Source organism: Ictalurus punctatus, chromosome 10, assembly GCF_001660625.3.
Source record: "Ictalurus punctatus breed USDA103 chromosome 10, Coco_2.0, whole genome shotgun sequence".
NCBI lineage: Eukaryota > Metazoa > Chordata > Actinopteri > Siluriformes > Ictaluridae > Ictalurus > Ictalurus punctatus.
Window position 1 is genome coordinate 17,728,539 of NC_030425.2, and position 13,457 is coordinate 17,741,995.

At 38.3% G+C, this 13,457-nt stretch overlaps 1 protein-coding gene across 1 annotated transcript; it reads right to left on the minus strand.

The window, feature by feature from the left end:
* Positions 1-1,049: 1,049 nt before the first annotated feature.
* On the minus strand, positions 1,050-9,067 carry dnajc19 (DnaJ (Hsp40) homolog, subfamily C, member 19). The gene is made up of 6 exons (XM_017478445.3): positions 8,910-9,067; positions 7,589-7,640; positions 5,752-5,825; positions 5,542-5,621; positions 4,794-4,864; positions 1,050-1,171 (listed from the first exon to the last, which is right to left on the minus strand). The coding sequence occupies exons 1-6, from the start codon at positions 8,910-8,912 to the stop codon at positions 1,101-1,103; spliced, it is 351 nt and encodes a 116-aa protein (XP_017333934.1). The 5' UTR covers positions 8,913-9,067; the 3' UTR covers positions 1,050-1,100.
* Positions 9,068-13,457: the final 4,390 nt, after the last annotated feature.

Sequence of the window (13,457 nt, forward strand, 5' to 3'; positions counted from 1 at the left end):
TGTTTTTGCACTGAATTGTAATTTCTGTCCCTTTAGAAAAATGTTAGTCTGGAAAACTGGTCTGTTATTGTCCTCTATAGGAAAACACTCCACGTGACTCTTAGATTTACTGACTTCAGTGGAAGGAGCCTCACTTTGGTTTATTTATTAAAATGTACAGTATTTAAACGGGAAATGCAGAAGCAGTTCTAACACTAACTTGGCCACCTGAACGTTGCACACAGGAGATGAATTGGACTACTGAAAGATCAACTTCCAGATTTTCCGTTCTGTATACTGTTTCAGTCCTTCTTTTTGTTTTTTAATGATTATACTGGTTGTTTGATGTGCAATATGTTTTGTATGCAGTTAGTTCTTAAATAAAATTTCGATCTTCCAAATAATCTTGTCTTATTTTTGAGATTTTCTTTCAAATTTCATAAATTTTTTTTTTTTCTTACCTGAAACTGATGGGGAAAATAGGACACAACTCCGTCCCTGTCTCCGAGATTAAAACGGATGGGCAAACTAAGCATACCTCCTTCACTAGAACCCATGTTTGAATAAACTACCACTGAAACAGACAGGTGCATAGGACGTGCCTCTTTCATTGAAATATTAGGTCCAGAGGCTACACCTCTTTCACTGAAACTGCAATATAGGCCTCACCTCCTTCACTGAAACTGACTGACTACAGTCCACACCTCCACTGAAATGTACACTGCCTCTTTCACTGAAACTTACGGGAGCACTGACCATGCCTCCTTCCCTAAAACTGACAGTCATATAGGCTATGACTCCTTCATTGGGACTGATGAGTCCATAGGCTACATCTACTTCCCTGCACCTTATAAGTTCATAGGCAACACCTCCATCACTGGGACTCACAAAGTGCAATAGCTGTGCCATCATTTCTAACCAGTACACATGAGAAATAAACAGACTGGTGTGTGCACGTGGTAACAGATCCATTTAGTCATCATACTGAGTTCTGACTTGGAGCAGCTGTATAACAGACTCGGTCCGGATCTTCACTTTGAAATGAAAATGAGACACACACACTCCTGTGGTACAATCGACAAGTTTAATGAAATGGAATCACTCATTGAATGTGCATTAAACTATTTTTTGGCTTGTCCATCTAGTAAATCTTTCGCTTCGTTTATTTTTGCTGCGATGTACGGAGATCCACCTGCAGACAGACAGGAAAATTAGTCTGAACTAAACTATATCCATTGTACGTGCGTGTGTGTGTGTGAGCTTACCAATGACAGTAACTAAGAAAAGAACAGGAGTCACTTGTAAATAAAGCTGTAAACCTGTAGAAATGGGACTACTTTCTAGACAGAAGGATATGTACAGTTCCCTCCAATGATATTGGCACCCTTGGTAAATATGAGCAAAGAAGGCTGTGAAAAATTCTTTATTGTTTAACCTTTTGATCTTTTGTTTAAAATTCACAAAAATACTCTGCTCTCATGGATATCAAACAATTGCAAACACAACACAGGTTTATAAAAATATCTGTTAAATATAGGTGTGCAACAATTATTGGCACCCCTATGAATTCATATGAGAAAAATATAGTATCTCACATTTTTGTAAATATTTGATTATATCTGAAGAAATGACACTTCGCTACAATACAAAGTAGTGAGTGTACAGCTTGTGTAACAGTGTAAGTTTGTTGTCCCCTCAAAATAACTCAACACACAGCCATTAATGTTTAAACCGCTGGCAACAAAAGTGAGTACACCCCTAAGTGAAAATGTCCATATTGGGCCCAATTAGCCATTTTCCCGCCCCGGTGTCATGTGACTTGTTAGTGTTACAAGGTCTCAGGTGTGAATGGAGAGCAGGTGTGTTAAATTTGGTGTCAGCGCTCTCACACTCCCTCATTCTGGTCACTGGAAGTTCAACATGGCACCTCATGGCAAAGAACTCTCTGAGGATCTGAAAAAAGAATTGTTGCTCTACATAAAGATGGCCTAGTCTATAAGAAGATTGCCAAGACCCTGACACTGAGCTGCAGAACGGTGGCCAAGACCATACAGCGGTTTAACAGGACAGGTTCCACTCAGAACAGGCCTCGCCATGGTCGAACAAAGAAGTTGAGTGCACGTGCTCAGCGTCATATCCAGAGGTTGTCTTTGGGAAGTAGACGTATGAGTGCTGCCAGCATTGCTGCAGAGGTTGAAGGGGTGGAGGGTCAGCCTGTCAGACCATACGCCGCACACTGCATCAAATTGGTCTGCATGGCTGTCGTCCCAGAAGGAAGCCTCTTCTAAAGATGATGCACAAGAAAGCCCGCAAACAGTTTGCTGAAGACAAGCAGACAAAGGACATGGATTACTGGAACCGTGTCCTGTGGTCTGATGAGACCAAGATAAACTTATTTAGTTCAGATGGTGTCAAGCGTGTGTGGTGGCGGCAACCAGGTGAGAAGTACAAAGACAAGTGTGTCTTGCCTACAGTCAAGCATGGTGGTGGGAGTGTCATGGTCTGGGGCCGCATGAGTGCTGCCGGCATTGGGGAGCTACAGTTCATTGAGGGAATCATGAATGCCAACATGTACTGTGACATATTGAAGCAGAGCATGAGCCCAGCATATATTCCAGCATGATAACGACCCCAAACACACTTCCAAGACGACCACTGCTTTGCTAAAGAAGCTGAGGGTGAAGGTGATGGACTGGCCAAGCATGTCTCCAGACCTAAACCCTATTGAGCATCTGTGGGGCATCCTCAAACGGAAGGTGGAGGAGCACAAGGTCTCGAACATCCACCAGCTCTGTGTTGTCATCATGGAGGAGTGGAAGAGGACTCTAGCTGCTGCAACCTGTGAAGCTTTGGTGAACTCCATGCCCAAGAAGGTTGAGGCAGTGCTGGAAAATAATGGTGGCCACACAAAATATTGCCAATTTGGGCCCAATTTGGACATTTTCACTTAGGGGTGTACTCACTTTTGTTGCCAGCGGTTTGGACATTAATTGCTGTGTGTTGAGTTATTTTGAGGGGACAGCAAATTTACACTGTTATACAAGCTGTACACTCACTACTTTACATTGTAGCAAAGTGTCATTTCTTCAGTGTTGTCACATTAAAAGATATAATCAAATATTTACAAAAATGTGAGGGGTGTACTCACTTTTGTGAGATACTGTATATTTGAAGTATATTCCCATTGACATTTCACACAGGTATAAATATGAGGTAACACATAGGCCAAATTCCTTTAGTCATTCATAATGGGTAAGACCAAGGAATATAGCTGTGACGTGCGGTAAAAGGTTGTTGAGCTTCACAAAATGGGCTATAAAAAATAGCACACGCATTGAAGATGCCCATTTCCACCATCAGGGCAATAATTAATAAGTTCCAGTCAACTGGAAATGTTATGAATCAACTTGGAATTGGACGTGTCTCTACACTGTCTTAACACACTGTGAAGAGGATGGCTTGAGTGGCCAAAAAATCTCCAAGGATCACAGCTGGAGAATTGCAGAAGTTAGTTGTGTCTTGGGGTCAGAAATTCTCCAAAACTACAATCTGAATTCACCTACATCACCACAAGTTGTCTGGAAGGGTTTCAAGAAAAAAAACCCTCTACTCTCATCCAAAAACAAACTCAAGTGTCTTCAGTTTGCCAGACACTACTGGAACTTCAAATGGGGTCGGGTTCTATGGTCAGATGAAACCAAAATAGAGCTTTTTGGCAATGAACACCAGAGGTGGTTTTGGCACACACAGAGCGGTAGCCATATGGAAAAGTACCTCATGGCCACGGTTAAATATCTTTAATGTTTTGGGGCTGTTTTTTCTGCCAGAGGACCTGGACATTTTGTTAGGATACATGGCATCATGTACTCTATCAAATATCAACAGATATTAAATGAAAACCTGTCTGCCTCTGCCAGAAAGCTTAAAATGGGCCGTGGTTGGATCTTCCAGCAGGACAATGATCCATAACATACATCAAAATCAACACAAAATGGTTTACTGACCACAAAATCAAGGTCCTGCCATGGCCATCCCAGTCCCCTGACTTGAAACCCATAGAAAACCTGTGGGGTGAACTGAAGAGGAGAGTCTACCAGCGTGAACTTTCAAATTTGAAGATTCTGTATGGAGGAACGGTCTCAGATCCCTTGCCATGTATTCTCCAACCCCATCAGGCATTATAGGAGAAGACTCAGAGCTGTTATCTTGGCAAAGGGAGGTAGCACAAAGTATTGACTAAAAGGGTGCCAATAATTGTGGTACACATATTTAACAAAGTTTTTTGTAATTTTTTTTATTTTATAAACCTGTGTTGTGTTTGCAATTGTTTGATATCCATGAGAGCAGATTTTATTATTATTTTATTTATTTATTTTAAAACATTTTTTTAAACCAAAGACCAAAGGTTAAATAAAGACAATTTCTGACAGATTTCTTTTCTCATATTTACCAAGGGTGCCAATATTAGTGGAGGGCACTGTAGCTGTGTGACATATGGATATGACAAAACCTTCAGGAGAGTGTCAAGTAACCAGAACTACTTTTTACTGCATCCCTCTAGTGGAATAAAACTCCAAAAGAGCAGTTTTTGGAAGATTTTCTCTCACACATCTCATATCTCAATCGTTGTTCTTCCTGTTTGAACGTAAATTTACATTTTATAGTTTTAAAAAATGTTTAACATTTTCATGTTCAGCTTTTCTTAAGTTTTTTCTCAGTGCAGGGAAACATGGCAACATTCTTGTCTGTGGTAATCTCTCTCTCTCTCTCACACACACACACACACACACACACACACACTTTACAGATCTCACCTCGATCAGGATGATTTAAGATCATCAGCTTCCTGTGTGACTCTCTGATCTTGGTTTTGTTGGCCGTGGGACTGGAGAAGAAAGAAGAATTTTTAAAAAATTTTTTTAACATCACACAAGTCATCTTACGTTCTCACATCACAATATAATAATGCTCTACAATACAATGCTGTTGAGTTCTGGATTCTGATTGGTCAGGTGATGACCAGTGAAGTTATGGTTTCTATTCTATGTGTAATCATTGATATTGGTGAATTTTTCTATAAGGAGATATTTATTTAACATTTATCTCCAGTGTCAGCGCTTTGTAACAGTCAATGGTAACGATGTAACTTTAAATTTCCCAACATCTTCAGGACAGAGGAGTTTACACTGTCTGGTTTCTCTGTAAACTGACAAGCTGCGTTTAAAATAAAAAATCTTATTAACTCCAAAAGAGAGAGAAGAAAGAGAGGCTGGCGAGGAAACGGCTGTTTATAGCTGTTATAATGGTGTTTAACATTAAATGTAACTGTAAATGGATAAAAAGTATGCCATTATTTAATTAATAATAAATTCTCACTGGAAAACTGCTGTAGTATAAGAGGAATAAAAGATTTGGGGATGTGCTGTTATAGGAAAACAATCAACTTCAGTGTGGTAACAGGATCTGCACTTCATCACACCACCACATGGTTGATTAATGGACTAGAAGAGCACCACACACAGCGGTTTATTCCTTACAGATTGTATAACTGATGATCAGTACCTGATTCCTAGGATGAGAGACGCTTCTCTCTTCGTCATCTTGGGTTCGAATCCTCCTCTGTAATAACCGCTTCCAAACGTCTGTCAGAGAAAACATCACACTTATACATTTTCTTTTTCTTTGGATACACAATTGTGCATAACAGAATATAATGTGTATGTGAGTGTGTGTGGGTGTGTGTGTGTGTATAAAGTGTATAAACTTGCTTACCGATTTAGGAAAAACCATTAGAGCCTGCTTCACCTGGGGCTCCATCTGTTTCAGGGCCTGCATGGCATATCGACCTGTTCGAAGAGAAACAAATTCAGGTTTTTTTTTCCACGAATCAAAGAAAAAAAAAACTGGGTGATATTTGGAAAAAAAAATTCTGCTTGTTTAGAAAATATTTTTAGCAAATAATTGTGAATATTATTGAGGTATTCTGTAGAAAAAAAGTATGATTAAAAGTATTACTAAGCTGTAACAAACGGCTCTGAAAAGTATTGGCGCCCTACGCGTCCGGCTCTCAAAAGTATTGGCACGCTTAACTTCCGGATATTGAAAGTCTTGGCGCCCTACGCGGCTGGCTCTCAAAAGTATTGGCTCCCTAAGCGTCCAGCTCTCGAAAGTATTGGCGCCCGATCCGAATTTTGCCACGGCAAGCACCACTCACATTTTCTTCAGGAAATGTACCATTCTAGTTGTGAATATTATTGAGGTATTCTGTAGAAAAAAAGCATGATTAAAAGTATTACTAAGCTGTAACAAAATAATATAAAAAATTTAACCAGATTTCATAGACCTGACTTATTTGTTTAAATGAAGGTGCACTAAGCCCCGCTTCCTCTCTATTTTCAGTAATAAATCATTTTTGGTTGCATAATCAATCAATTATTGGATAGAAATGTATTAAATGATTTACTTATTAATTATACATTTGTTGAAATTTACATGAAATATGATTGTGTATCATGAGACAAACTGACAGCAAATCAGTCATGCCGCATTTAAAAAAAAAAAAAAGGTAACTTTGATGTAACTTTTATTTAACATCAAAAATTATTTAGCACTGAAATTGAGGAAAAATTTACTTTTGTGGAAAATGAAGAAAAAGCAAATTGGCTGCTTCCAATCAGTTAATTATTTATTAAACTGTTTGCCCATCTATACTGATGATACGCCATCAATATTATATAACTATAAAGCAAAGATGCTTTCAAAAATACATAATAAAAAATAGAAAAATACTATAAAGAGCATTACTATAACACTATAAACAGCAGTACACAGGAATACACACACACTCACTCAAAATTTTTTTTTTCCATAATTTAATTCAATTCTATTTTCATTAAACATAAAGTGAAATATTTCAAGCCTTTTTTTTTTTTTTTAATCTTGATTACGGCTTTCAGCTCATGGAACTCAAAAATCCAAAATATTAGAACAAAATATTTTATAATACAGAAATTTCGACCTTCTGAAAAGTATGTTCATTTATGCACTCAATAAATATTTATTTCCATATATAATTTCTATATAAAATTCTATATGAAATTTCAATATTCTATATAAAATTCCAATCATATTTATAAAGTCACTTCTAAAATCATTACTAATTATATATTATCTGCAAAATTTATAACATTATTTAACTTTTAATTTATTATTTAAATTGTACTTTTGAATATAATACTGTATTAATTATAAGAATATATAAGTTCATTGTGACATAATTTACAATGATATCAATATTACATGATAATATCATATATAACATTATTATATATAATAATTTATTATTAACTTTTAAAAATTAACTGCTTTGGTTGTTCAGTCTAACTTGGCTATAAATATAATGACCAACTGGATGATGATATTTTAACAACAATCGATTAATTTAATTTAGCTAGTAGTAGTGTGTGTGAATGTGTGCGTGCGTGTTACACTCCTTATCTTTATCCTTCACTCTTTATCACAGTGTGTGCACAGAGGAAAATTCAAACTTTCCTTTAAAATTATGTGTTTACATTTATTAGTTTATCAGTTATTCAAAAATCCTGCAAACCTGTGAATCCTGCTGCTGCAAGGGTGAGACCCACGGCCACCAGGGTGCTGGCCTGCAAATCACACACACACACACACACACACACACACACACAAAATAAGGCTAAATAACACAGAGAGAGAAATAAAATACATTTGCATAACATCGCACAGAAGACACAATAGTTTCCATCACTGGTATGAAAAATGAAAAACGTAAAATCCCAAGTTTTCTAATATCAGCAGGAGGTTTTTCATATGAAGAAATGGACAATTATATCCAACCTCGATTTCAAAGATGTTGGAAGATCACTGGCAGGCAATATTGATTTTAACCCTTGTCCCTCACACACAGACTTCTCCAGATTCTCAAAATCTTTTGATGATATGTACTGTAGGTGGTGAGATATTCATAGTCTTCACAATATTTACATTGAGGAACATTATTATGAAATTGTTCCACAAATTGTAGATGCAGTTTTTCGCAGATTGGTGAACCTCTGCCCACCTTTACTTCTCAAAAACTCTGCGTCTCTAAGATACTCTTTTTATACCCAATCATGTTACTGACCTGTTGCCAATTAACCTCCAGCTGTTTCTTTTTAGTAACACTTACTTTTCCAGTCTTTTGTTGCCCTGTCCCAACTTTTTTGAGACATAAAAAAGGCATAAATAATTATGATGTTATCACACACCAGGGCTGAGTGATATGACGATATGATATCAATATTGTGATAAATGATGTCACAAATATACTGGAATGAGATATCATGAATATTGTGATATTTTTTTTCTCTTTCTTCTTTTAACAAACTGATTGGAAGCAGCTGATTTTATGTTCAAATGTAGTACTTCGTTTTAGAAACATTTTTATGCCTTTATTATTGTTTGTTTACAAACAACAAACAAACAATATATCTATATATAAAATGAAAAATACTTAAAACTGAGAAAGGGTAAACATTTTAAAACATTTGTATATGCTTTTAACATTTTAATGATCAAAATGCTTTCTTTGGTTTAATTAACTTAATGAATTAACCGTTTAATAAGCTGTAACGAGGTTAAGTGTAGTTCAGGGACACGTTGCTCGGTTAGTGGACGGTTATAATGCTAGCTCCATTTCTGTGACTTCTTCTGACTCGTAACATACGGTTAATAATATAGATAAAAAAGAGTACACACATTTAATACATACATCAATAAATAATTAAATATTTATTTCGTTTAAAGGGAATTTGTTAGCTACTCGCTTAGCAACTCTGCTAATCATATATCCGTACCAGATAGGTATTAAAGTTCAGATATCGACAACATTAGATACAGTTAAGAACAAGTCATACCATTTTCCCCTAATAATGTCCTGTCAGTCCTCACGTCTTGAAGCATAACATTTATAATCTATTTTTCACACATCAATGTCAAAAAGTCATGTTCGTGTTTTGGTAAGAGGACTTCGAATCTGCCAAAAAATAAAAAAAACAACCCAGGACGTAGTGTCGCAACGTTCGGTTCGTCGCAAAATTGAAGCCTGTAACGCTAGCTACTGCGACGCGGCAATAGCTCCGCCATATTGGAAAGGGCAATACTTCATTGTTACTCAATACAAGTCTACGGAGAGATGTGCACCTTAAATTATATAATCGATTGTAACTGGCTTCATGTTAAATTGATTTTCAGACAATGTTATGGTGATGTAAATTAAATAAATATACACACTACTGATATTTTTGATACAGCCTAATTTCTGGAACTACAAGCAAAACTAATGCTATGCAGGCTAAATGATCATTGAACAAAACCTGACAATGTGTATACTACTACTACTACTACTAGTGCTGCTGCTGCTGCTGCTACTACTACTACTATTACTACTACTACTGCTGCTACTACTACTACTGCTACTGCTGCTACTACTACTATTACTACTACTACTACTACAGCTAATACTTCTATTACTACTAATACTACTACTGCTGCTACTACTACTACTATTACTACTACTACTGCTGCTACTACTACTATTACTACTACTACTACTACTACTACTGCTGCTGCTACTACTACTACTATTACTACTACTACTACTGCTGCTACTACTATTACTACTACTACTACTACTACTACTGCTGCTGCTGCTACTACTACTATTACTACTGCTACTGCTGCTACTACTGCTGCTACTACTACTATTACTACTACTACTACTGCTGCTGCTACTACTACTACTATTACTACTACTACTACTGCTGCTGCTACTACTACTACTACTACTACTGCTGCTGCTACTACTACTACTATTACTACTACTACTGCTGCTACTACTGCTACTGTTGCTGCTACTACTACTACTATTACTACTACTACTGCTGCTACTACTGCTACTGCTGCTGCTGCTGCTACTACTACTACTACTGCTGCTGTTACTACTACTACTGCTGCTGCTGCTACTACTATTACTACTGCTACTATTACTACTACTACTGCTGCTTCTACTACTACTACTACTACTACTACTGCTACTGCTGCTGCTACTACTACTACTGCTACTACTACTGTTGCTGCTGCTACTACTATTACTACTGCTACTATTACTACTACTACTGCTGCTTCTACTACTACTACTACTACTACTACTACTACTACTGATGCTACTGATGCTGCTACTACTACTACTGCTACTACTACTGCTGCTGCTGCTACTAATATTACTACTGCTACTATTACTACTGCTGCTGCTGCTGCAGCACAATGCATAACATCATGCAAACCGTGGTATGGTTGTTGGTTCCAGATGAGCTGGTTTGAGTATTTCAGAAACTGCTGATCTCCTGGGAAATTCACACACAACAGAGTTTTACACAGAACAGTGCAAAAAACAAAATTACATCCTGTCAAAGGAGGGTCTGCGGGTTGAAACACCTTGTTGATGAGAGAGATCAGAGGAGAATGAAGAGAATGGTCTGAGCTGACAGGAAGTATCAACTGTGTTGAGAGAATAATGGCAGAAGACCACATCAGGCTCTACTCCTGTCAGCCAAGAATCATGGGCACAAACTCACTGAAACTGGACAGGTAAAGACTGATAAAAGATCAGGTGATTTTTTTTCTCTAACCGTTCTAACCCAGTTTTGTTGAGTCTGTCCTCATGATAGCCTCAGATTCTTGTTCTTGGCTGATAGGAGTGGAACCCAATGTGATATTCTGCTGTAGCACATCCACCTCAAGGTTCAATGTTTTGTGCACGCTGAGATGCTTTTCTGCTCACCACGGTTATAAAGAGTGATTATATGAGTTACTATATCCTTCCTGGCAGTGGGAACCAATCTGGTCATATTCCTCTGACCTCTCTTATCAACAAGGCATTTTTTACCCACAGAACTGTCACTCACTTAATGTTTTTTTTGTTTTGTTTTTTTTAACTCTAGAGACTGCTGTGTGTGAAATTGGTGGTGGTGGGGAGGAGGTTTTGGTTGGAAATTCTATCCACCAGTTAATGTAAATTGCATTGTATATTCTGTATATATACCTTCAGAGTTTAATTTGAGCCGGATCCTGTTCCACCTCTGAAATATTGCACACCTGAGTTCCGGAACCGTTTTATGTGGATCCGGCGCCTCTGTAGCTGGATGTAAAGTCTCCCACAGCAATATTGTCAAAACAAATAGTTTTAGATTTTAATTCACCGAAAGTAAAACAGAACAATAAAAAAAAAACACAATAGAAAGTTCAAAGTTCACCTGAATTCGTTATAACGAAGCGAAGTCTATAGTCACGTAGTATGTGTTGTAGAGTGTGTCGTGGCGAAAAGAAAGCAGTTATCATTACCAGCTTTTTTTAAGAATACAAATAAAATTCTAAAAAGGCAAGAGTCCAAGAGAGTGAGCAGCAACAGGTCACTGATGAAGCAGTTTGGTGACCATTCCCATGACTAGCAGTGATAACGCTAGTCTGATTGTGGAAAGTTTTTAGAAGCGCTTACGAGGCTAAATGTTGTCAACCTGTGCATGGCTTTGAAAATGAGATACTGGAAGCACTTTTACATGTCTGTAAGTTCGAGGACTGGGACCTTTCATGCGCCTCCCGACCTACCGGATCAAGTTCGAGTTCAAGTAGCCTTATTGTCATTTCAACCATACACATCTGGTAGAGCACACAGTGAAATGAATCAACATTCCTCAAGGACCATGGTTCACCATAAAACAAGACATTAACCATATGAGATGACACAGAACTAAATATGATCTACACATTTTGAATGAATCTTTATTGGTCACATATACACAGCACAGTGAAATTCTTTTCTTTGCATGCGCCAGCATGTCAGGAAGGTGGGGTCAGAGCGCATTTTAGTTATCAAACACTGTCTGATAATGAGTGGACGTGCACTCGTAAACGCACACGCGCACACACACGCATGCACTCAGACGCGCGCGCACACACACACCTTATGCTCTGAATGCAAGCCTTAGTTTAAATTCACTGATATGGTAGCAGACCAAAAAGATTTATTAAAAGCATGAACATTTGAATAATTATTAGTAACATTAGGCTACATTTAACTGACAGGACACGGGCTGAATGGGGATGCATGGTGGTTCATTAGGAGGTAGTTTATAACATTGCAATGCGTTAGCATCGTTAATAAATAACTGGCTATCGCAAACATTACATAGAGCATAACGTTAGCTGGTTTCATGGCCAAAATGCCAGCTGCCTCAAACAAACATAACAGGACCGTCTTATAGGTGCTTCGCCAAATTCCAGGTGTTTCCTCGCTTTGTTTAAAATGAACGATAGCATCGGTTGCACACCGGCAACTGATACTAGCTTTCCTCTCAACGAGTCGGGGCGGAGCTAAACTTGTTAAGCTAAGCTAAACTTCTGTAGTTTTTCCTGTGTGCTTGTAGGTGTTCGTCTTCTTCTTCACCACTTGTGGACTGACTAAAACACTTGCGCGTATTTGCTGCCCCCATCAGGTCCGGAAGAATCACAACCTCTCTACTTTTGTTACAACCGGTACCAACGGTATTGCAGAAAAACAAGTACCGTCACGTTTTAAGAATGTTGGTACTGACTTGGTACCGAAGTATCAGTTCTCGTGACATCCCGAGTACAGTAGCAGCAAAAATGCAATAGAGTCAATGCAGGAATGTGCAAATATTGGGAGTGGGATGGTGTTCAGTTCAATGTGTGTGTGTGTGTGTGTGTGTGTGTGTGTGTGTGTGTGTGTGTGTGTGTGTGTGTGTGTATGTGTGTCAGTCCAGTCTCTGAGTATTGAGGAGTATGATGGCTTGGGGGAAGAAGCTGTTACAGAGTCTGGCCATGAGGGCCCAACTGCTTTGGTTCCTTTTTCCAGACTGCACCCTCTTAGTGTTCCGGGACGTGCAGATTTACAAATTAAACACTGCATACCTTTCTATCATAGCCAGCATTAACGTTTTCAGCTGTTTGTGCTACAATAGCTCGTCTGTGGCATCGGACCAGACGGGTTAGCCTTTTCTCTCCACGTACATCACTGAGCCCTGAGCCCCCATGACACTGTCCCTAGTTCATTGGTTGTCCTTCCTTGGAACACTTTTGGTAGGTACTAACCACTGCATACCAGGAACACCACACAAGACCTGCTGTTTAAGAAATGCTCTGACCCAGTCGTCTAGCAATCACAATTTGGCCGTTGTCAAAGTCGCTCAGATCCTTACGCTTTCCCAGCTCTCCTACTTCCAACACATCAACTTCAAGAACTGACTGTTCACTTGCTGCCTAATATATCCCACCCTTTGACAGTTGCCACTGTAATGAGATAATCAATGTTATTCACTTCACCCGTCAGTGGTTTAATGTTATGGTTGAGCAGTTGAAAAGCCATAAGAAAAGGTATGAACACTAAC

Coding starts and splice junctions, on each gene's coding strand:
- dnajc19 (XM_017478445.3), bottom strand. Junction 5,622..5,751: donor TAATGGTTTTTCCTAAATCG/GTAAGCAAGTTT, acceptor TTTCTCTGACAG/ACGTTTGGAAGCGGTTATTA. Junction 4,865..5,541: donor TCTCTCATCCTAGGAATCAG/GTACTGATCATC, acceptor TTTCTTCTCCAG/TCCCACGGCCAACAAAACCA.